Here is a 20,876-nt window from a genome sequence, read left to right on the forward strand (position 1 = left end):
CAGGGGGGGACAAAGGGAACATAGACAGGCTGCGGGCGGCAGGCCTCCAGAAGGAAAAAATGCCACAGTCTGACAGAGGATGGCGACGGAGTCTGGAGATAACGACGAGGTACTCTCGGTACCTACAAGTATGTACTGTAGCGCAAGAACGCTCTTCTCGTCAGACCGTGCCATTTATTTCTGACATCGGCTGCGGGCGGTTTGGCTGCTGCCCTTGAATCATGGGGCTCTCAACCTGCGTGGGCGATGTCATAGGCACGAATCAGGGCATACAGGCTACCCTCGGAGTTAACCATCCTGCACCTCGTCTTATCCCCATTTTTGCGATTCCTCACCTCGCGAAATTTTTGTGGCCTTGAGAGAAAGCGATAATTGGCATCCTTGGGAGAATTGCCCAGAGCGAGCACTTGACTCGCGCGTGGGGAGTCTAGAAACATGCCAAAATCAGAGAAACACAAGGCTGCGGCGCAAGCGTCCCCTTCAACAACAGCTACCAGTAGACTGGCAGCCGGAGATGAAGCAGTCGATCCTGCGCTTGCTTCTCTATTTGCTTCAAGTGTAAGTCGCCAGGTCGACTGTCTTGAATCGAAGCTAACACGATTGGTTCAGTCTGGACCAGTCAAGGTACCGCGGCGGGTTGTGAGCTTAGCACAAGCTGCTCCTTCACAAGTACCGCATGGGCTCGAAGACAAAACATCGTCTTCCGGATCCGACTCCTCTGAAGAAAGTGACAGTGAGAATGACTTGCAAGCCTCACACGGGCCCTCTGAAGACGAGACATCGACGTCTGAGCAGGAAGCTAAAGCCCCCGTCTCGAGACCTCGGAAGCGCAAACGAGCCACCGATGAGGATGATCTGGAGCAAGCGTATTTCAAGCGGCTAGAGTTAGAAGAGGAGAGGGAGAACCGCAAGAGAGAATCGGGCCAGAGGGTCGATGGCGCCAAAGGAAGTTCGGGCGAAGACGACGACACATCCTCCTCGGACTCTGACGACAGCTCGCTCAGCGAACCCTCCGAGGTCGAAGTTCCCCTGAAACATGAAATCTTTGACAAGAAAATGAAGGATCAAGACAAATTGAACAGAACCGTGTTTCTGGGGAATGTCTCCACTGAAGCCATCAAGTCCAAGACGGCAAAAAGAGCATTGACCAGACATCTACGCTCCGTGTTGAAGACACCACTTGACGGGAAGAGACCAGGAAAACTCGAGTCGGTCCGTTTCCGCTCCACCGCCTACGCATCCGGTCAGGGTCCTAAGAAAGCTACATACGCCAAAAAGGAACTCCTGGACGCGACCACGATCAGCACGAACGCGTACGCAGTCTTCACCACTGACGTTGCCGCGGAGCGAGTGGCGGAGAAGCTCAATGGTACCATTGTGCTCGACCGGCACTTAAGAGTCGACTACCTCGCCAATCCCTCGGCGATTGACCACAAACGTTGCGTGTTCATCGGGAATTTGAGTTTCGTCAACGAAGAGGCGCCCTCGGGTGGTGGTGCAGATGACGAGGCGGAGGGTCTCCCGAAGAAACGACGGCCGACGGCCAAAGAGCCCGCAGACGCCGAAGAAGGCCTGTGGCGAACGTTCAGCAAAGTCGGAAAGGTCGAAAGCGTGCGTGTGGTCCGAGACCAAGAGACGCGTGTGGGCAAGGGGTTCGCGTACGTGCAATTCAAGGATGAGAACGGGGTGGAGGCCGCCCTGCTCATGAACGACAAGAAATTCCCGCCGATGCTGCCGAGGAAACTTCGGGTCATGCGCGCCAGGAAGATGAACATCAAGCGTCCGACGTTCGCCTCAAGAGGAGACCCCGCCCATGGCAGGAGGAATGGAGGGCGCATGAACGGCACAGTTGCTGCGGCGGGAGGGCAAGACGGGAGGCCGAAGCGACCCTTGATCTTCGAAGGCCACCGTGCCACAAGCACGAGCACCAATGCCAAAGGAAAAGGAAGTGGACTGGGCAGTTTAAAGAGGAACCGGGATCGAAAGAGGAAAAGACCAGATTCGAAGAGTGCCCAGAGAAGTGCCCAATACAAGGCGGCCAGGGCGAGGAAACAAAAACTAGGAGGGAAATGAACCCCTACGGCCAGGCCTCGGGATGGATGGGAAAGGGAATATTCTGTCATGAAGATAGGTATTATGAATACATCCACATGACTGATTGAGTCCAATTCAAACTTGTTTGGAACTCGGGCTCAATCCTCCTCCGCCTTCAATGCCAACGTGCTAGGCTCTGAACCATATTCCCGTGCTGAGAAGGGACCGGTCGACTGCGGAGGATGAACACAGACCACACGGAGTTTCTGATAACAGCTACACTCTGCTTGCGCAGCGAGGGCTCTTCCAAGTAGGTAGCACCATGTCGAGTTGCCATTGTTACCTGCACTGTCTCAAACTAAGTCGGTGGAAGGAATGTCGCGCCCGAGGAGCAGTAATAGAGGGATGCGGACCCTTTCTGCCTACTCGTGAGCTCTGACGTCCCCAGTATGCAACAGTTCGCCTTCTTAGCTTTCACGCAACTGTATGAGCCCAAGAGCCGATCTTGCGAGCATTCCCACACAAGAGATATTTCTCGGCTCGTCCAGAATAGGGGCGCAATAACTCTTGGAACACAACTTGCCATGTGAGGCTAACAGGGTGTCGCTGAAGCGGGATATATATGGAATGCTTGGGAAGTGAGAAACTCGTCATAGGGGAGGGGGAGGGGGCGTTGAGTCGTTCGATGTTTCGAGAGAGGCCAGATCCGAGAGATCCTCGAAAAAGAACGTCTTGCTGTGACGGTGCGTACAAGAAACGTCATAGAAGCTCGAAAGCGTTGATACTTGGACCATACAGGGGCGCCGCCAGTTGTCTGGTATTAGACATTCGCCAGCCACCGAGTTAATCCCTCTCTCGCATGAACACGATTCGCTAAGCCCAAGGAAGCAAATCGATCAGATAGATACTCAATGCCGGCAAATCCTCGTCGAGTAAAGGGTCGAAAGTCCAGCAGCCCTTCCGTCTTCCTCGGTAGCATTTTATCGAAGTGCTAGAATCCCGACTCCCCGTCTCGCTCTCTCACACTCCTTTTTCATCTCTTGCTCTTCGACATCTGTCCATTTCACTGAGATATCATCCCACTTCTTCACCTTGAACTCCCGTCTGTATTGGGCCTGAATATTTTGCAGCCGTAGAAGCGGACGCATGTCACCGGTACCACTGTAGACAATGAGCAGTGTCCGACTTGGGAGGTTTGCATAGGTTTGATAGATGCGTCGAAGGGTTTGACGCGCGGCGGTTCTGAGATGTTCTGCTTGGTCGCTCGCCAAGGGCGAGTTGGGAGTCGAGGAAGACGCATGAGTGGAAACGTTGTCGCTGGGGAGGACATTCCACCCTCGTGCGGCTTCGAGGTCGCGAAGTCGAGCCCAAATAAAATCAGCGCCGCCCGGCGGGATGGTCTGACCGGGACCTTGGTGCGCTCTATCTCCATCATGGCGAGAGGGTTTCGACGCAATACCATTTTCGTCACCATCTTCTGCAAGTGTCACCTCCTCTGTCGAATCTCCATGAGTAGCCCTGAGTATACCCTGGACAATCTCCTCGTCATTCGAACATCCAATCTTGTATGTTGCATCTCGTCCCAGTCCCCTCTCTGGTGTCCCGTACTCCACCATGGCCGTCGTCTTCAACACAATCTCTCCCTTGGCATCCATCTTCAGTGTCCCTCCAATTCTGCGGAAGATGCTCTCGCCGTTCGCATCCAAAGTCCCCCACGTAGGCCCTTTGTCACATTTCAGCTTTACCAGATCCAACACTGCTCTCGCGTCTTCCACACTGTCATGCCCGCTCATCCCGCCTCTTTGAATCTCCCGTTTGAGATAGCGATTTGCTAGAAATTTTAGGGACGAGCGCAAGGGCAGACCGCGTGGGTGCGGGTAGATGATTGACGTGTCGACCACGAACGGATGTGTCATTTTCAGCGCGTTGAGGTCAGATTCGAGACTATGGCCGAGGAGGATCGTATCTTGTCTCAAAATGTCGAGTAGCTCTTTCTGAACGTCTTCCAACGTCGTTGTGACATTTTCGAGGATTTTCTTGGTGATGCCAGAGAATTCTGTAAAATAGTTCTTTATGGCCAGCGACGGCTTCACATATCTGTCCACCACGGTTCTCCCCACCCAGTCAAGGATAGAGATGCGCGCAAGGGAATATTTATCATCGCATGTAAGAACCATTTCACAATCCAGAGCGTAGGGCTTCAGACCTTGCGTCAAGAAATCGTGAGCCTTGGGAGGGGAAGAAGAAGATATGTGAGGTCTGAAGACGGAGACATCGGTGTCGACCCAACCCGACGAGGCAGACTGGCCTGTTTTCTCTCTTCGCTCCTTCTCCAATTGCGCATCTTTCGGATCCGTAAATGCCGCAGGGTGAAGCGGATATTCTGCTTCTCGCAGTTCGTTGAGTGAATGAATAAAGTCCACAATCGGAGTGCGGGTCCCTTGAAAAGACTTTTCATCGTTGCTGTTCTTCCCTTTCTGCTTGGAAGCTTCCGAGAAGGGCGCAATGAGCATGCCTTGAAGCGGGGAGTGTACTCTGCTTATACGTGAATCTCCAGGAGCACGAACTTCGATAACGTGTTGCAGGAGTCTATCTGCCAAGTCTCGTTCGGCAGAGAGGTGGATGGATGGGGACTCCGGAGCTGCTTCTGGTGATGAGTGGACGGATGAAGCAGCGGCTTGGGCTGAATTTCGGTCTTGAGAAGCGGAGTCAGAGTCGGGACCTGGTGATGATTTGCAAGGCTTGTTCAATTCAGCCATCTCGCCTTCTTCAGATACGCGGTCCCATAGCTCCGAGTCCTTAAGCATCGTCTGATCGAGCGTGGGAACCATCAAGACCACCACCTTCTTGATCTGCTTGGCGTTCTTCAGAGCCAGCCATGTTGGTGCGATGCCGTCCGCCAGAACGTAGAGAACAAGATCTTGTAATGCCTTGAGATCAACACGCTCAGCTCTTGATTTGAAGGAGATGCTGGGATCGCTGTCCGCATTTCGTTCAATTTTGCGTCTTTTCTTTCGGGAAGATTTGGATTCAGCCACGGCCCAGTCTTGTGAGAGATGGGCTTTTGAGTCTTCACTGTTCATATTGTGAGGCTCTGCGACGTGGACATGAGTCGCATTTGATGCTTCACGGGTGTCAGTATCATCAAGAGTGCGTCCAGCGTCTGGATCAGATTGTGAAAAGCCAGCGTCTGAGGCGCTTCGTTTGCTATTCTCCACCATATCACCTGGACGCGTAACAAACAAATACAAGGACCACTGCTTGATGCAGGCAAAACTATGCAGGAGGCAATGAAACAGTAGAGTCGTGGAAGGATGAAGTCTGCGTCTATAGTGAGGCGGGCTTTGCGCATCGCTGAAGCCTTGGCAGGAGGCAGCAAATCGCGCCGCTTTAAATCCCATGCAGTCACTCATTAGGGGAGTCGACGTTGGAAAGGGGCGAGAACTCGAATGCTTTGTGTTGCACTGCATTCCCAGAGTCTGTCAGAGCGTTGCGCGCTACCTAGATCTGGGTCTTTGAGACCAAGAATGACACGGTCCCAAGTCGCAAACGATCGGAAGAAGACGCAGTCGTGATGATAGTTCTCTGTTTATACAAACGGTACCATGGCAAGCGCTTTTAATCCTACCTGAAATTTTGAGTCTATTCGTCACAACATGATTCCCATGTTCCCGCCGGTTGTCACTCACAGGGGGATGTGAGTGAGGTAGGTCGCTTCCTGGCTTAATCCACTCTCAGGACCCTCGCCCCTTTTCTGGCGCCAGCCTTCCGCTTCTTCTTGTGGCCCTTCTCAAATGCCATTGCACTTTGGTGATCTCGCCCCACATTATCCAAAGGCTTGACCTTGTAAATTCGGATGATCCAGTTCTCGCTTGTAAAAGCCTCCTCAAGCGTACTCAATTCCGGGCCCTGAGCGGGAAGAGAAGAGCCACGGACGCGGTCCTGCGCCTGGCCAGCTGGGAATAGGTTGTTGTAGTTGTAATACGACATTTTGTACCTGTGACAAGGGTCAATTAGTTGGACTTTCGGTAGGACAAAGAGCGACACATACATTAGAGAATTCTTCATCGTCGGCGTGGCTTCCTCGTCGACCCTGTATTCGCCGCGAGCGGTGAAATAATCTCGCTCTTTGACCTCCTCTGGCCAAATACCCTCAGCGATCCTCACCATCCAAAGGAACTTGTTGATATCGTCACCACTATATCCCAACAACCCTCCAAAAACAACCAGCACGTAGTCGACATCGTGCTGGCGAAGGATAGGGTAGCTGACTTCCTCTCGGGAGCTCATGGCCTTTCCAACAGTTGCAATATGCGTGTTGTTCCAGGTGTTGTTGTCCACTAACGTCGGTCGATCAGCCATACCTCCAATCTGATATCCATAATCCCACCATGACATGATCTTTGCATCTTGAGGTGTGTTCTGTCTTAACCAGTAATATGCTTCTCGGTAATCGTCAATGATGTGCTGAGATCCGTCCGGTAGCCTTGAGGCCAAAACGACCGACGGGGATGAGTACGCATTCGAGGTGACCCACGTGCAGTGAGCGACAAACAGAAGCAAGAAACCAGTTGCCATTGACGTGATCATAGACTTCGACACGATGGAGTAGATGCCAATAAGGGGATTTCTGGTTGACCGCAGTGACGGGTTTGCGGCAATTTTGCTTGCCTTGACGGACCCGTTGCTTCCATCGCTTGCATCTTTGGAAGGTGTCGGAATGTAGAGGTAGGTGTCGAATATATGTGAAAGGGCGAGTGCAGCAGCACAGCACACCACTGGTGTCAGTGTAAGCATGAGACGAACCATGACCCCTGCGAAGTAGCTGGCAAGAACCGCGTAGATGACGACAAAGACATGCTCATCTTTGAGATTGCGGAAGCACATATAGACACCGGCCGGGAACAGCCAGATGAGCATGTTGAGGTCGAAGAAGAATGCGGGCCAGGCGGTAGGTTGATGCTCTGAGACGGAGGCGATGATGGGAATATGAATCTTCGCATACCCAGTATCCCAGAGAGAATAGAATCGGCCACTCCATGGTGCAATGACGCCCGAGACTGTGAGAGTTATGAGAGCCAGAAACATGACAGCGAAGATCGTTCCGCCCAGCGCAACCAGCAGCGTCTGAAACTGCTTGCCTGGGAGTTGCTCCCGGAGGAAACTGAAGAACCCGACTAATTGCAACAAACCAAAGATACCCAGTGCAGCCATATGATCACTGCTCCTGACTGGGAGGAATCCCACAAAGGGAACCTGCATGCTTGCCAAGGTTCCGAGAGCGTACCAGGTGGTGTAGCTGATGTAAAGTCTAGAGCTGTATCGTCCCATTAAGATGAGGACGAAAGCGTGTAGAGGAATCAGGTTCGTGATAAAGACATATCCACCCCATGCAGACACCATGTATCCGTAGAACAAGGCAGCCAAAGCTCCCCACATGATAGAGCCATTTTTGACGGCTTTGATCCACAGGAAAAATGTGAAGACGAGGAGAAAAATGGCAATAGCCTCATTGTCATAACTCCCTGCAACCGATCTTGAAATGTAACCTGGAGTGATACCCATGAAAGCGGCAGCCAAAAGACCTGCAGATGGCGAGGAAGACATTTCGGAGGTCAAAAGATACATGGCAAGCGCCGTGAGGCCTGAGAAGCCCGGAGCGAGGAGGACGCAGATGTTCCGTATGTCGACAGGAAGGGACAAAAGCCGGAGGATGTGGTATATAACGCCAGATGTGACCATCAAGCCCGGATAGAGCGTTCCACCAGTGACTCGACCGAGTGGGTGCCATGTTCCTTATAACCCATTAGTATATCCAATCTCTTGCGGGAGGTGGTGATGCACGCACGGTCATCGAACCAGTCCCAGAAACTGTAGAAGCCATTCTTTACAAGATACTTCGTCGCGCGGAAATTGAACCAGGGATCGACTGTTGAAGAGTGTCAGGAGCAAGCTCAAGGGAATTCCCTTCTGATCGTTTTGACAGTAGGATATGCAGGTCGTTGAGGAGGCGTTCAGGGGGCTACTGACACTCATGGATAATGCTTTCAAACCCTAAACAACGCAGTCAATCAGCTGTGTCCAAAGCATCGAGATATCTCAAGTCTAGGCCTTGCACGTACGAATTACACTGAATAAACGGGCTGACACTGCGGCTGCCGCAATGGTCAATAGAATAATAACTCGAAGGAGTCCCCGGGTGTTTTTGCTGGTACTTCCACGAAGGAACGGGTCGAGAGGCGTGGAGACGGCCATGACGGCCACGGGGAAAGAGAAAGGAAGATGAACACAGAAAGAGGCGTGCTTGTGAAGGTGTGTTCTGGCTGTCGAGACCGAAACAAGTGTCTACATGTCGATTGCGCATACGTCTCCAAAAGCCCTTTTCGGACCATTATGTTGCCGCCCTGAGGCCCTGGGGAGGCTATCGGTCCTTTTGGCACCGAGAACTCGGAAATGGAAATTTGATTTTCCGCAGGGACGACTTCATGTTGCAGCAGTTCGCAGTCCCTACAAAGTACGGAGTATTCCTCTTGTACAGGTATACAAATGAAATCGCCATCGAAGAATCCGCGTGCGCTTCATGAGCGCCCTACCAGGTTCGGGCACGGTCGAAGACTGGGTGCGGCGGCCGTTTTCGACCGCTCTCTTCCGTCTTTCCTCGACACTTTAATACATGTCATCAATTTGCCGTCGCCTTTTGGCGTCACTACCGAAAGTCCCTTCTCTACCACATCAGGGGCTCCTGTTCTCCACCAGATGCCTTCCCAGGTAAGCAGTTTGTTCTTTTCAAGGCATCTAAGGTACCCGAGTTCCCGATATACGAGCATGCCAAGGCATAAGGCCCGAAACGTCGCTTAGCCGTTAGCGCGTCGGTGTGGCATCTTATCATTGCCGAAGCCATACCGCCCCCTTAGCACAACAGCTGGCCTCACAGATCAACGTCGCACAAAATGCAGTTGCATAATTTTCAGCGCTACTCCTACCTATTACCCAGCCAAGTCAAGTGGCAAGGCAAAGAAACTTACCAATCACCTACGCTTCTCGGAACTCGGGCTCCAAAAGACCTCTGTCAAGTCCCCAGTCAAGCCCCGTCGCTTTCTAGCGGGCGACAAGGGGCGCATAGCTCTATCACTGCTACTACTAATACGCTCGTCCTGTACGGATCACGACATTTATGGGCTCGGCGATCCCTCCTCCATTGGTTCAGAACCAAAGAGCATTAAAGTTCGACGTGGTTGACCAGTTGTTGCTCGGTGTAGCTTGGGCTTGCTTGGTTTTGCTTAGCTGAGCTTTACCCTGAACAGCATCGCAGTGTCTGAGCACGTGCCCCGGCCCCATATCTGGCCTGTCATAATCTTCCACGGATGTCGGTACGTGGTATTTCCGCAAAGATACAATTTCGAGTAAGCCACTTACTTGCCTGACTGTGCGACAAGAATGAGGCCCAGCCCATCATACAAGCTGAGTGGGTTCCCTGGTTGATCCCGAGCAAGAGCATCAAGCATTCACCCATCCATTGCAAGCTCTTCAGTGCATCCTAGAAGCTATGATGTTACGAAGACTCGCGGTTGTGATGGCAAGTCTGGGGTGCTGTGGACGTTGTTTGTGGATCGAGATTGTCAACAACACAAGGCTTTATCTCGCCCTGCCGCCATGCCACGATGGCCCATAGCGAGTAGACAAGCGAGGCTTATGTAGGTTCCGAGTGTTCCGGCTAACTCCAGACATCAATTTGTCGGTCTCTGATGATCTGTTGGCTGGTTTTCCTGTTCACTGTCATTCTTATAACACCTCAACAATCTAATCATGCCTCACCGATCATCTTATCATGCTTCCACGATTATCTTATCATGCGCTCCCTTCTATACTTCGCAGCTCTCCCCATACCCTGGGTGGCTGCATTCTCGTTCAATGCCTACGACCTGGGCTTTCGTGGCATCTATCCCCGTCAGCATTTCCACTCTGTCGACTTTGAGCCACCCGCGCCCAGGATAACACAATGGGATTCCCGGTGCGACTCTGGGAATCTCCTCCTCCTCACGCCAAGGGGCCCCTTGGTAGCTGGCGCAGCACGAGGCCCAGTTATTCTGGACGCGAGGGGCAACTTGGTCTGGATGGAGAACAATCAGTTTGAACAGGCCATGAACTTGAACGTGCAGGAATACAAGGGCCAGGACTACTTGACATTTTGGACGAAGAAGAAGAAGACTAGTCACTCAAAGCATTCCAAAAAGTCATATGTGCTGGTATGGTTTAACCCCCTTCTTCTGTGTTCGCGAAATACATTACTGACGGCTTTAGCTTAACTCTTCTTACGAGGTCGCTTATCGGGTACACCCGAAGGGTGCTGGTCTCAAAGGAGACTCTCATGAATTTCGCATCACTCCACAAGGCACTGCTCTCATAACGATATACCATAAACACAAAGCGGACTGTACGGAGTTGGGGTTGGGCAAGAGCTGCTGGATTCAGGATGGTCTGTTCCAAGAGATCGACATCGAGACGGGCGATCTGCTTTTCGAATGGCGAGCCACTGATCACATCCGCATGAAGGACGTATACAGCAGTCCTTCACGTAAGGATGGACATGGGAAATCCAAAAAGGACGCGTTTGATTTTTTCCACATTAACAGTGTCGACAAAACCGACTCAGGCGACTACCTCATCTCCGCCCGCTACATGCATGCCGTCGTGTGCATCAGCTCGAAGACAGGCGACATCCTGTGGCAACTGGGCGGCAAGAACAACGGCTTTAAAGATCTGAACGGCGCCACCAATTTCGCCTGGCAACACCATGTGACATGGCAGGGCAACAACACGATCTCGCTCTTTGACAACCACGCCAACAACGTCTTTCACAGCCCGTCCAAACACAGCAAGGGCATGCTGATCCGACTCGACATGGAGGAGATGACTGCCACCCTGCTGCAGGCATTCGTCCACCCAGACAAGATCCTCAACGTGTCCCAGGGCTCGGTGCAAGTGGTGCCGGAAAGCGGCAACGTGCTCGTCGGATTTGGCAACTCGCCAACCTTCGTCGAGTACTCGGCGGAGGGCAAGGTGCTCTGCAGCGCCCACTTCGCGCCCCACCTCATCTTTGAGATCATCGACTTCGGATTCGTGAAATCGTACCGCGTCTTCAAGAAACCGTGGGTGGGGAGGCCCAAGACGGCGCCGGATGTGAAGGTGAAGCGCGGGAAAGTCTACGTGAGTTGGAATGGAGCCACCGAGGTGACGGGGTGGAGATTAGAGACGGCCAAGGCGGTGGAGGCCAAGGACCACGAGTTCGTGACCATCCAAGAACTGAAGCGTGACGGGTTCGAGACGAGCTTTACACTTCGCAAGGACCATGGCTACGTACGGATCGCGGCGCTGGACGCCACGAATGCTGTCATGGCATACTCGGCGATCGTGAAAACGCCTTCGCCTTCTGTAAGCCCCCCTCCCCCACCGTCCTACCTTGACGTCTTCAATACTAACTCTGCCTAGCTCGCGGTCTGGTCAATCTTCTTCTTGATCTTCGGCTGCGTGGTCTTGGGACTCGGCTTCGTGGGCTTGGTCTTCCTATATGGGAAATACCCAGAGCTTCCGCGTCCTCCAAAGCTGTCTGGGCTCCGAGCTCGCCTAGGTGCCGCCGTGACAGGTAATCAGGCACATAATCCGGAAACAGAACCTCTGTTACTGGATGAGAGAGATCCTTGAGCGGGGCGTGTGCTGGGGGGCCAGCTTTTTGTACTTTTACACATTTTCACCGATTCTACGCTAATATTGTCGATGATGCTCAGGACGACCATACTAAACTCGTCTTGGAGACCGATCATTCTACAGGTGTCCCTGGTCACATCAACGGAAGTGAAGGTCAGAGAAGCCTCCGTTCCTCTGGGACGCTGGCAAGGAGCTTGGGACAGGGTGCCAGGGTTCCCTTGCAGGTTCTCGACACAGCCAATATACCACTGCATCATTCTCTCAATTCGTGGACATAGCAGGTGCGGATTTGCGCCCAGGACTATGCAGTCTTCGAGGCCCGGAAGTCAGGCGAGAGAAGGTATATAAGGTTGCAGAAGACAAAGAGCTCGCATAATAGTATACTGAAAAGAAACGAGGTGCGAGAGAGGACCAGCGTTAATCATCTCATCAAAGTCGACGACGAGCTTCCAGCCTGCCCACCACCCGCTTCAGGGGACCAGCAGCCTTGTCTTGTCTTGTCTTGGCAGCGGTCGGTATCTAGTAAACTTCTTTGCAACTCGCTATCCGGGCGCCTCTCTTTCCTCTTCTTATCTTAGCTGGAGCTTGCCCTTGGACTGTCCGTGTCCCATAGCATGGTACAGAGTTCTCAACAATCGTATGTCGAGTCGAAGATGCCGCCTTTCGTGTACACTCTGTGAATGGCGAGGAAGACGGGGTCCATGTAATTGAGAGTTCCGGGCCCTAAGCCTTATACTACACACCACGGGTGACCTTGACGTAGCGTCGCTTTGCGCAACACCTGTTGGCTAATCCACGTTGTCGAATACGGAGTGACAGATTTGTTGTGCGTTCCACTTCCATCCGGCATGCATCTCGGAATGTTCTGTGGTTGTCAAGCAAGCCTTTCTCCAGCAACCGAACTGACAGAAGCAAAGCGGTTCTGCAGACGAGAGCTGCAGTGTTCATAGGGCTGGGAAGGACTCGAACAACAAACGGGGTTCGGGTCGAAGAAGGATTTGACTGTGAGGATTCCGCAGCCATGTTTGTTCTATGTCCAAGGCACCTCCACAAATAGCCATCAAGTTAAATGGCACATCAGGGCGTCACCATCTGCCCAAGCATAAATGACTGGACAGGCCTGCCATGCTCTGAGCCATGGATCAAGATGCATCTGGTCATCTTGGCAGCTTCTCGAGTAACGCAAGTTCAAGGAGGACGTCCAACCTCTGGCCTCCAAACCGTCAATCGTCATGGATCCCTGTCGTCCAGCCTGACACCTGCCGATGCCTGCGCTCAAGATGAGTGAGACTAGTCGATGTCTGCCCATGGGTCGAATGCCTCTGCTGACACATGCTGTGTACCTCACATCTGAAGTATGTCGAGCTCTCCCTCAGCATCGAGTCGATGCAAGGACGACAACTCGAGACTTGTCATGATTCTTCGTTTGACCATTTGTCGAGCCACGCAACAACATCTGACTTGTCTCCCTCCGCGGGTTTTCTCTCTGGCTCGTCTTCCCAGTCTAACAACTTGTCTGTTCCCGACTTCTCCTTTGTCTTCCGGTTGATCACCTTGCCGTTCTTATCCACATTGGTGCCAGTGGTAGTATCGGTAGAGACTTCAGGTATCGTCTCCAGACTCCTGGACTCGATTCCGCGTATCACGTTTGGTCCAACTTTTGCCTTTTGCATGTATGCTGTTCGGGCCTGTTCGCCTTCTTGCAGCTCCTTTGGGCTCATCCACCACTTGAAGAATTCTTCGATCTTAGGTCTGGCCACGAAATAGACGAGGACGATGAGAAATAGGTACACATAGTCTTGTTTGTCGAGTTGGCCCTTCTGCATGTACCGCTGAATAGGGTTGAGGCGCGACAGGTCCGCTGGTGGAGGAGTATATTCAACCATGGCGGACGGCTAAACAAACGGAGCGTCGACTGTTCCTGCGATAATGACGTTCTGAGCTCTGCTTCTGTGGGGTGAGGCTTGTCAAACAGAGAAGAGCAAAGCGAAATGAGAGGCAACAAAGGTGAAAGCCAATTCTTTATTGACAAACGCGCGATATAATTTTTTTCCCTCTGCCTGCGAGGACCTTCGAGGAGCCGCGACTCCGCGCCAGCCGAAGAAAGGAACCTGCGGAACAGGGATGACGATGTGGCTCGGTGGCTCTGCGCTCTGCGTGCGGGCCAAGCCGCTCGTCACCGGAGCCAGACGAGGTGAGGAGCCTTTCAGCTTCCTTGCATCCCGGACTTCCATCTCTTTTCTCTTGTGGCCTTATGTGGCACGTACCTACATCATCTCGAGTCTGGTTTGCAATGCTCTGTCATACTTGAAATGGGTGCAAAATCCCAGAATACGACAGGTAGACCCTGCAGGGAGTGGTTTGCACCGCACCCTTCTCAAGAGCATGCCTCCTTGTTTGCCTCCAGCAGCTGCCCTAGTCAGTATCACCAGCAGAATGCCCGTCGCACCGAATCCGCCGGGGTTCACTATCTCGGAAGAACATTGTGGAACGGTGTTGCAGGAAGGGGCTTGGACCAGGAATAGTGGACGTTTGCTGTGTATATACCGTCGTCTACCTGCGCGTCTTCCTTGTCGACGGCAGCATCCAGATCGCGTGTAGAACCGAGGTCGCAGGCTGTCTCAGATGGAATTGCGTTGACTATGTTGCGCATCGTGGATGGCACCCGTTCGAACATGGACTCTACCCACGGTGTTTGCACCACTGTTACAATGCGACTGGAGGCAACGGATGCACCTGCCCGAGCCACCGGGCCCAGCGCATCGGTGTGCGGTCCCAGAGACTGGCAATTTGCATGTCTAACAAACAATCTCCTTACGTTTGAGTCCCTTGGGGTGTGCGGGAGACCTGGGGCGGTGGTTCAGATCCCAGTACATATGTTGCTTGATGAAAGAATGGTCGCCCAACAAAGTGACTCTTTTGTCTTCGTCACATCCTCTCGTCCTGACTACTCCTGACCATGTTTTCCCCCTTCTTCCGCTGCAAAGAGCACTTTACGCCGCTTCTCCTCTTGGTTCTGTCACTGTGTGATTGTTTGGTCGCTTTCCAGATCACTGGTGCACTGGGAGGCGTCAATTCAACTACAGGAGCAAGACCTCTGAGATACGAGATCCATGACTTTGCCAACTCTGGTCCGGCCTTTGATTTGTTCATCCTCGCCCTGATCGTTCTCCAAAGTCTTGAGCAGTCAGAAGAGCTGTCTTACTTCCAAGTCTCAGGTCATTGAATGCCAGTCATGGATTGCACAGATGCTTACCAGTGGCAGGAATCCATGGCTTCCCTCGAATCCCGTGGGACGGCGTCTCGGGCACTGGTAGCTACCCAGGATTTTGCACGCACGCAGCAACTCCATTTCCAACCTGGCACCGACCTTATGTGGCACTGTTTGAGGTAACTCGCAACCTCTGTGTCGTTCGTTGCGGTATCGCTGACCACAGCCCTCTACAGCAATTGATCTGGCAACATGCCCAAGACATTGCTAGCGACTATCCCGACGATCAACATGATGAATATTCGAGTGCGGCCCTCGCTTTACGGGTTCCTTACTGGGACTGGGCTGTTTATCCAGCGTTGCCTGACGTGGTTTCGGAGCCTCAGATCTCCATCAATACTCCGAATGGGCAACAAACAGTGAACAATCCTCTCTACAGCTATGTCTTTCAGTCTAATGCCACAGGCAATGGATTTCCGCTTTCCGATCCGGTGTGGTCTGCCCACTCTCTTTGAATCTTTGACCATTTACTGACTGTGACGTACATAGATGGCCAACTTTCCGGAGACAGTGCGCTGGTGGAGTCCAGACACAAAGTCTAGCAATCAAAGCGCAGCCACTGCGGCGTTGCAGGCCAATGCTCCTGCGTGAGTCCATCCCCTCCCCAGTGCTGGCAAGCGTTGACGCACGGTGTTCCAGCATCCAATCATTGACATATCAAATGTTCACGTCTGTGGCGAATTACACAGCATTCTCATGCACCTGGCCTGGCGGTCAATGGCTTACTGCGAATAATATCGAGTCCATCCACAATAGCATACACAACAGCGTTGGAGGGTATGGCCACATGCAATTTCCAGAAGTTGCGGGCTTCGATCCTGTCTTTTGGCTGCATCACGCCAACGTTGATCGTATGTTTGCCATGTGGCAAACGCTGTATCCGGACAGCTACATCGAGCCGACTGTGAATGCATATGGATCGTACTACGAGAATGTTGGGTTTGTCGATTCGGGAACAACCGGTTGGTGTCACCCAAACGGCAGAAGTTGTGGAAACTAACACATCCTAGCTTTGGCGCCCTTTCATTCTGACGGTGGCAGCACGATGTTTACCTCCAACGACGTTCGCAGTACGAAGACATTCGGCTACAGTTATCCGGAACTGCTAGACTGGGAGATGAGTCCAGATGAGCTAAGGAACAACGTCCGAACTGCAGTCAATGCGCTCTACAACCCTTCATCAAACAACACAATCAGCAGCTCAACGAGAAAGACTAGGCGAAGATCCTCGAGTATAGCCGAGAGTTTCGGTCATGTGTCGCTTGATTTGGCGAAGCAGCTCCGTGTTAACAACCTCAACAGGCAGTGGTCGATCACCGTGCTTGTTGATCGGTTCCCGCTCAACACGAGTTTCTGCATTGACTTCTTCATGGGCGATGCTCCGGATGAGGTGTCCGCTTGGCCCGCCGCTCCGAACCTCATCGGCACCTATGCGCAATTCAATCCCGCCAATGTCACGATGCTCCATCCCAACGGATTTCCTGAAGGACAAGTGCGCGGCGAGATCTCAATGACCCACACATTGGCAGTGGGTGTGTCGAGAGGCGTCCTTCGAGATCTCTCGCCACGGTCGGTTACACCCTTACTTCGACATGCTTTGAATTGGAAAGCTCGAACTCCGGCTGGGGAGGAAGTACCGATATCAGCACTTTCTGGACTTTCCATATCAGTCTTCACGCGGCCTGTGGTTCCTCGTAACACGAAAGACTCTTTCCCGGTGTACGGAGCAGTGCAATGGATCGGTTCTGTCACGGAGGGGAAACCATGCGGCGCTCCGCGTCCACATGTACAGGACAAGTTCTGAATACGGCTGTAGGTTGCCATGCGACAGCCGTGTTTATCCAACTTGCTGCAGCCTCCATGTCGATGAGTGTTTCAATTCATGTCTCCCACTCACTCACTGCACAAAGCACCTCTTCGCGGATTAGCTAGGGTGGACGGTTGGCTTATGTCTTCTGTTGCGGTTCTCTTGACCTGGCCTCTTGGGCATTGTGTTTCGGTCTTTCGTCTGGAGAAGCGGAGTCGCTTGAAATTGCACGGTGGACCATCAAGATTGACCCAGTTTCAAACTGGCTAGCCTTGCCAGGTGCCACTGTCGGCTATTATTGGCTCTGCGCGTCCCTGTGCAAATAGATGTCGATGTGGGCTTGTTCGTGATCTCGGCTTTTTCTTCACAGAAGCAAGGAAATTTCTAGGCAGAGCAATGGGGCTGATTTGCTGATTTACTTCTGGTACTCTTCTGGCGATTCTTTGCTTCGAGTTGTTCTTTGGAGATACCTCTTCCGAAAGGCGTGTTTGAGACTGCCATCCATTCGTTTTTTGATTCTTTCGTTTCTATGTCCGTCACTTGACATTTGTACTTGACATTTGTACTTGACAGTCCTTCTGCGAGTCCTGCCGATCGAAGCTACGAGTGCAGATCCTTACTGTTCGAGCTCAACCCTCAATCCTACCGTCGATCTCCACAAGAATGAGGCTCTCGGGGAAGCTGCTCTTGTTGAGCACGTCGCTCTTTACCCATGCTCTTGCACAAGCAAGAATCGCATTCACCTCTGTCCCTGCCTTGGTAGTTGCCGGGCAATCCTATAAGTGCGTACACTGCAGTTCTGCAAAGAGAGTGGGAAAAATAACGTGCTGATCAGTATTTCTTGGGCTGGCGGAGACGGTTCACCCGTCACAATCACGCTGCGAGAGGGAGACCCGAATGATCTCAAGACGATCGCGACGCTGGCAGATGGCGTGACCGAGGATTTCTTTGTCTGGAATGTCTCGCAGAGTTTGGCGACTGCGTCGTATGTGGTTTCCTCACATACCCACCCGCATCACACAAGTCCAACCTTCTAATGGGCGCCAATTGCAGAGATTACGCACTCCAGATTACGCAGGGACAGGACTCGATCAACTACAGCGGCTTGTTCTCGATCGCGGGAGGAAGTGGTACGTCGACGATCTCATACACAACAACGACCGCGACCAATGCCACCGCAAGCTTGATCAGCACCACAAGCACTGCAATCGCTTCGTTTGGAAATACCACTACAACTGCAGGCAATATGACTTTCAGGTGGGTTCGCAATCCAACTGCCTCGCTTGTTGGAGTCCAAGGAGGCTGAGTTACATCTCACATCTAGCCCTGCAACCCTGTCGTCCACCTCGAGTACGAGCATGATTCCCGCTGTGACCCAACATATGACCTCCTCTTCCTCGTCCAGCAGTGAAGGCCTACCGAGCTCCACGTCGGCTGCGCCTACGGCGGCGGCCACGACAAGTGTGCCAGACGCTGGGGCCGCTGGGCAGCTGGGCAGCTCGGCTGCATTGGTGCTAGGGGTTTTTGCCGCAGTCATGTTCTTGAGTTGATCAGAAAAACCCTCGTGTAGTTTCTTCTTGGGCTGAGGAAATTTGCGCGGCCACTAGAGCAAGGCGTTTGGTTGGAAAATACGTGAAATCTATCTTGATCTACCACTTTCCGAAATTTTTGTTTTTGACAGTGCGTCACTGGATTTTTGGACCAGTCTATTGTTTTACCCCTGGCATTAGCCTTAATCTCTAAAGCACCTCGTCCCTAAAAAGGGCTTAGAGAAGAGACAGGGCATGAGGGACGGTTGGAGGGCGCCACATCTCATTTGTTAGGCGCGGTCGCCAACGCGTGGGAGGACCGGGTTTGCCTGTCAACACGTCCCCCCGGCTGCTAGGCTGCTAGGCTCCCCCGAACTTGCCGGGCGTTGCTGACCCGGCCCATCTCCACCGACCCAAACGGCTGATCTCAAACAAATAATAATGCCATCATCTCAAATCCGGGAAAGGAGTCTCTCTCGGTCTGCATCTTTCGCTGATATATGAGAGATCTTCTATCTTTCTGTGGTCGCGCGAGTCCATGCAACATTCACCTGCACCTGCACCCCAAGTCCGGAAGCGTCCATCGCAGTCGCCATCGTCGTCACATTCGCTTCGAATTCTCTAGGCCCGCCTTCTACCAATTGTGAGATCGCAGTTGACGAATGAGGGCGTGTCATGAGGAGGAAGTCACGTCTTTCAAGAAGTTCCGCAACTCCAATAAACGAAGGGCTGGACAATAGTCTGGGTATGTAGCCACCTGTACCTTGTACTTGGTCAAATTCGACTCTCAGCGTCGAGCTACTCGACAGTCCCTGAACCACGCTGACTCAACCTTTCCATCAGGGGCATCGTCACCCGCATTTTCTGATGTGAATACGACATCGATTATGCCCGAAGTGAATGGAGCGCTCAAGGAGCAGAGTCAGCCAGATGGGGTGCGCCCTGCCTCGGGTCGAGTATCCAGTGCCTCCATGATGCGTTCAGGTACCGCTGTTCCCCTTGTCGTTTTCTGCCATCCCTTTCGTTGACCAAGAAATAGTTTTGTCGTCTTCCGAGTCCTCGCCCTCCTCCGAATCCGTGCCCTGGTCTTCGGCAATTGGTCACGCCGGCACTGGGAAATCAGGCAGAGTAATTGAGCGTCTTCAAGGAGACATTGACCGGTTACGACGCGAGAAACAACTGCTCAAGATGCGACTTGAGGAAGCAGAGAAAGAGAATGAGACCTTGAAGACACGAAACCAATCGCTGCAAGATCGGACGAGCAACTATGAGCAATCTCATGAAGCGAATCTTCGGCAGCTCACACGGAGGGAGAGACAAGTCGAAGAGCTGCGGGAAGAGCTAAGGAAAGAGAAATTGAAGACTGCAGCTGCAGAAGCCCAAGCAGCAGCCGCAGCTTCTAATGAGGAGATTTGGAGAGACCAAGCCAGCCAGGCAAAGGCTCTCGCTGTTCAGAAAGAGGTAGAATACGAAACCGTGGTCGCCTGTCGGAAGGTGGATTACGATCGACACCAAAGTGGCTTGGAAAAGATTAAGAGCAGTTTTGACATCCTTCTACGGCGACAGCAGGATGATTTGGAGAAGCAAAAGAAATTAGAGATCATCGCCGAGCAGCAACGGCAGACCATTGCCCAGCTCGAAGAACTGACAAAGAGATTGACGACGAATTTCAAGGCTTACAGACATGAAGTGGACGCCGCCATCTCCGACCTTCGCGAGGCTGCGAGCAACAACGACCAAGCATTGACTCAGAAGCTGGACGAGATGACGGAAGTGACAGGAAGGATGCGATGGGTCATGAAAGTTGACAATATTGTGAACCACAACCCTCACGAACCCGTGCAAGAACAATCCCAGCACTCGCGAAGAGATCACATCTCGAGACCACCTTCGTCTCACGAAGAAGTTTCAAAGAGAAGCCGCAGCCCCACGAAGAATGTGCTCACCAAACACAGGCGGAAAGATTCAGCAAAGGCCGCGAGATGAAGATTCTTCTGAGATTACAGAGTTGCACGGAATTTGACATGACTATACGAAGTGATGATCACAACATACGTTAAAGCAGGCCGTTAATAGAAAGCCCCAAATCTCACCACTCACTGGCCAAGACCGGTGAGGAGCTCACTCCGATTTGTCAAAGGTGCTCTGAAATCTGCCCGTGACCGTAACGATGTGGTTTGAGGTCTCCTGTCTGACAACAAACTGCAGCGTTATTTGTCTTGAGGGCAACCAAAGCAACGCCTTTCTGAAAGACAAACAACAAAGTAGAGAGATAGACAGGGGGACGACCGCAGGGATAATAATACAAAAACAACTGAAGCACACTAGCATAACACACGCCCGCCATATCCAAGACGAGTGACGCCCCTTCTGTCATAAGCATGCTGTTGCACATCTCTAAGAAAGCACATGTATGCCTACACCTCTCTTTCCTGGAGATTCAGTGACAACAAATATTCACTACGAGCGGCTTTCTTAAGGCGAGGCTGAGACACCCCTCACCCAGATCTTAGGGGTCTCGGCGAAAAGT

General features: G+C 52.4%; 8 protein-coding genes across 8 annotated transcripts; 5 read left to right on the forward strand and 3 right to left on the reverse strand.

The window, feature by feature from the left end:
• The first annotated feature begins 343 nt into the window (after positions 1-343).
• On the forward strand, positions 344-2,388 carry PV07_11406 (uncharacterized protein). Its single transcript, XM_016398840.1, has 2 exons — positions 344-558; positions 610-2,388. The coding sequence occupies exons 1-2, from the start codon at positions 436-438 to the stop codon at positions 2,071-2,073; spliced, it is 1,587 nt and encodes a 528-aa protein (XP_016243402.1). The 5' UTR covers positions 344-435; the 3' UTR covers positions 2,074-2,388.
• Positions 2,153-5,331, reverse strand: PV07_11407 (uncharacterized protein). Its single transcript, XM_016398841.1, has one exon. The coding sequence runs from the start codon at positions 5,253-5,255 to the stop codon at positions 3,015-3,017; it is 2,241 nt and encodes a 746-aa protein (XP_016243403.1). The 5' UTR covers positions 5,256-5,331; the 3' UTR covers positions 2,153-3,014.
• Positions 5,332-5,569: 238 nt separating this feature from the next.
• PV07_11408 (uncharacterized protein) lies at positions 5,570-8,465 on the reverse strand. Its single transcript, XM_016398842.1, has 5 exons — positions 8,157-8,465; positions 8,065-8,088; positions 7,883-7,963; positions 6,086-7,829; positions 5,570-6,031 (listed from the first exon to the last, which is right to left on the reverse strand). The coding sequence occupies exons 1-5, from the start codon at positions 8,287-8,289 to the stop codon at positions 5,758-5,760; spliced, it is 2,256 nt and encodes a 751-aa protein (XP_016243404.1). The 5' UTR covers positions 8,290-8,465; the 3' UTR covers positions 5,570-5,757.
• A 1,225-nt stretch (positions 8,466-9,690) lies between these two features.
• On the forward strand, positions 9,691-12,198 carry PV07_11409 (uncharacterized protein). The gene is made up of 3 exons (XM_016398843.1): positions 9,691-10,280; positions 10,336-11,466; positions 11,524-12,198. The coding sequence occupies exons 1-3, from the start codon at positions 9,780-9,782 to the stop codon at positions 11,734-11,736; spliced, it is 1,845 nt and encodes a 614-aa protein (XP_016243405.1). The 5' UTR covers positions 9,691-9,779; the 3' UTR covers positions 11,737-12,198.
• PV07_11410 (uncharacterized protein) lies at positions 11,895-13,826 on the reverse strand. The gene has a single exon (XM_016398844.1). It carries the CDS (start codon positions 13,623-13,625, stop codon positions 13,152-13,154), a length of 474 nt encoding a protein of 157 aa, XP_016243406.1. The 5' UTR covers positions 13,626-13,826; the 3' UTR covers positions 11,895-13,151.
• An 872-nt stretch (positions 13,827-14,698) lies between these two features.
• On the forward strand, positions 14,699-16,814 carry PV07_11411 (uncharacterized protein; the record flags this gene model as incomplete). The annotated part of the gene is made up of 6 exons (XM_016398845.1): positions 14,699-14,957; positions 15,005-15,129; positions 15,187-15,441; positions 15,500-15,597; positions 15,650-15,972; positions 16,021-16,814. 6 exons carry the CDS (start codon positions 14,699-14,701, stop codon positions 16,812-16,814), a joined length of 1,854 nt encoding a protein of 617 aa, XP_016243407.1.
• Positions 16,815-17,480: 666 nt separating this feature from the next.
• Positions 17,481-18,367, forward strand: PV07_11412 (uncharacterized protein; the record flags this gene model as incomplete). The annotated part of the gene is made up of 4 exons (XM_016398846.1): positions 17,481-17,599; positions 17,653-17,802; positions 17,871-18,074; positions 18,142-18,367. The coding sequence occupies 4 exons, from the start codon at positions 17,481-17,483 to the stop codon at positions 18,365-18,367; spliced, it is 699 nt and encodes a 232-aa protein (XP_016243408.1).
• Positions 18,368-18,771: 404 nt separating this feature from the next.
• On the forward strand, positions 18,772-20,667 carry PV07_11413 (uncharacterized protein). Its single transcript, XM_016398847.1, has 3 exons — positions 18,772-19,091; positions 19,190-19,330; positions 19,386-20,667. Exons 1-3 carry the CDS (start codon positions 19,022-19,024, stop codon positions 20,330-20,332), a joined length of 1,158 nt encoding a protein of 385 aa, XP_016243409.1. The 5' UTR covers positions 18,772-19,021; the 3' UTR covers positions 20,333-20,667.
• The last annotated feature ends 209 nt before the right edge of the window (positions 20,668-20,876 follow it).

This window comes from Cladophialophora immunda, assembly GCF_000835495.1.
Source record: "Cladophialophora immunda strain CBS 83496 unplaced genomic scaffold supercont1.7, whole genome shotgun sequence".
Lineage (NCBI taxonomy): Eukaryota > Fungi > Ascomycota > Eurotiomycetes > Chaetothyriales > Herpotrichiellaceae > Cladophialophora > Cladophialophora immunda.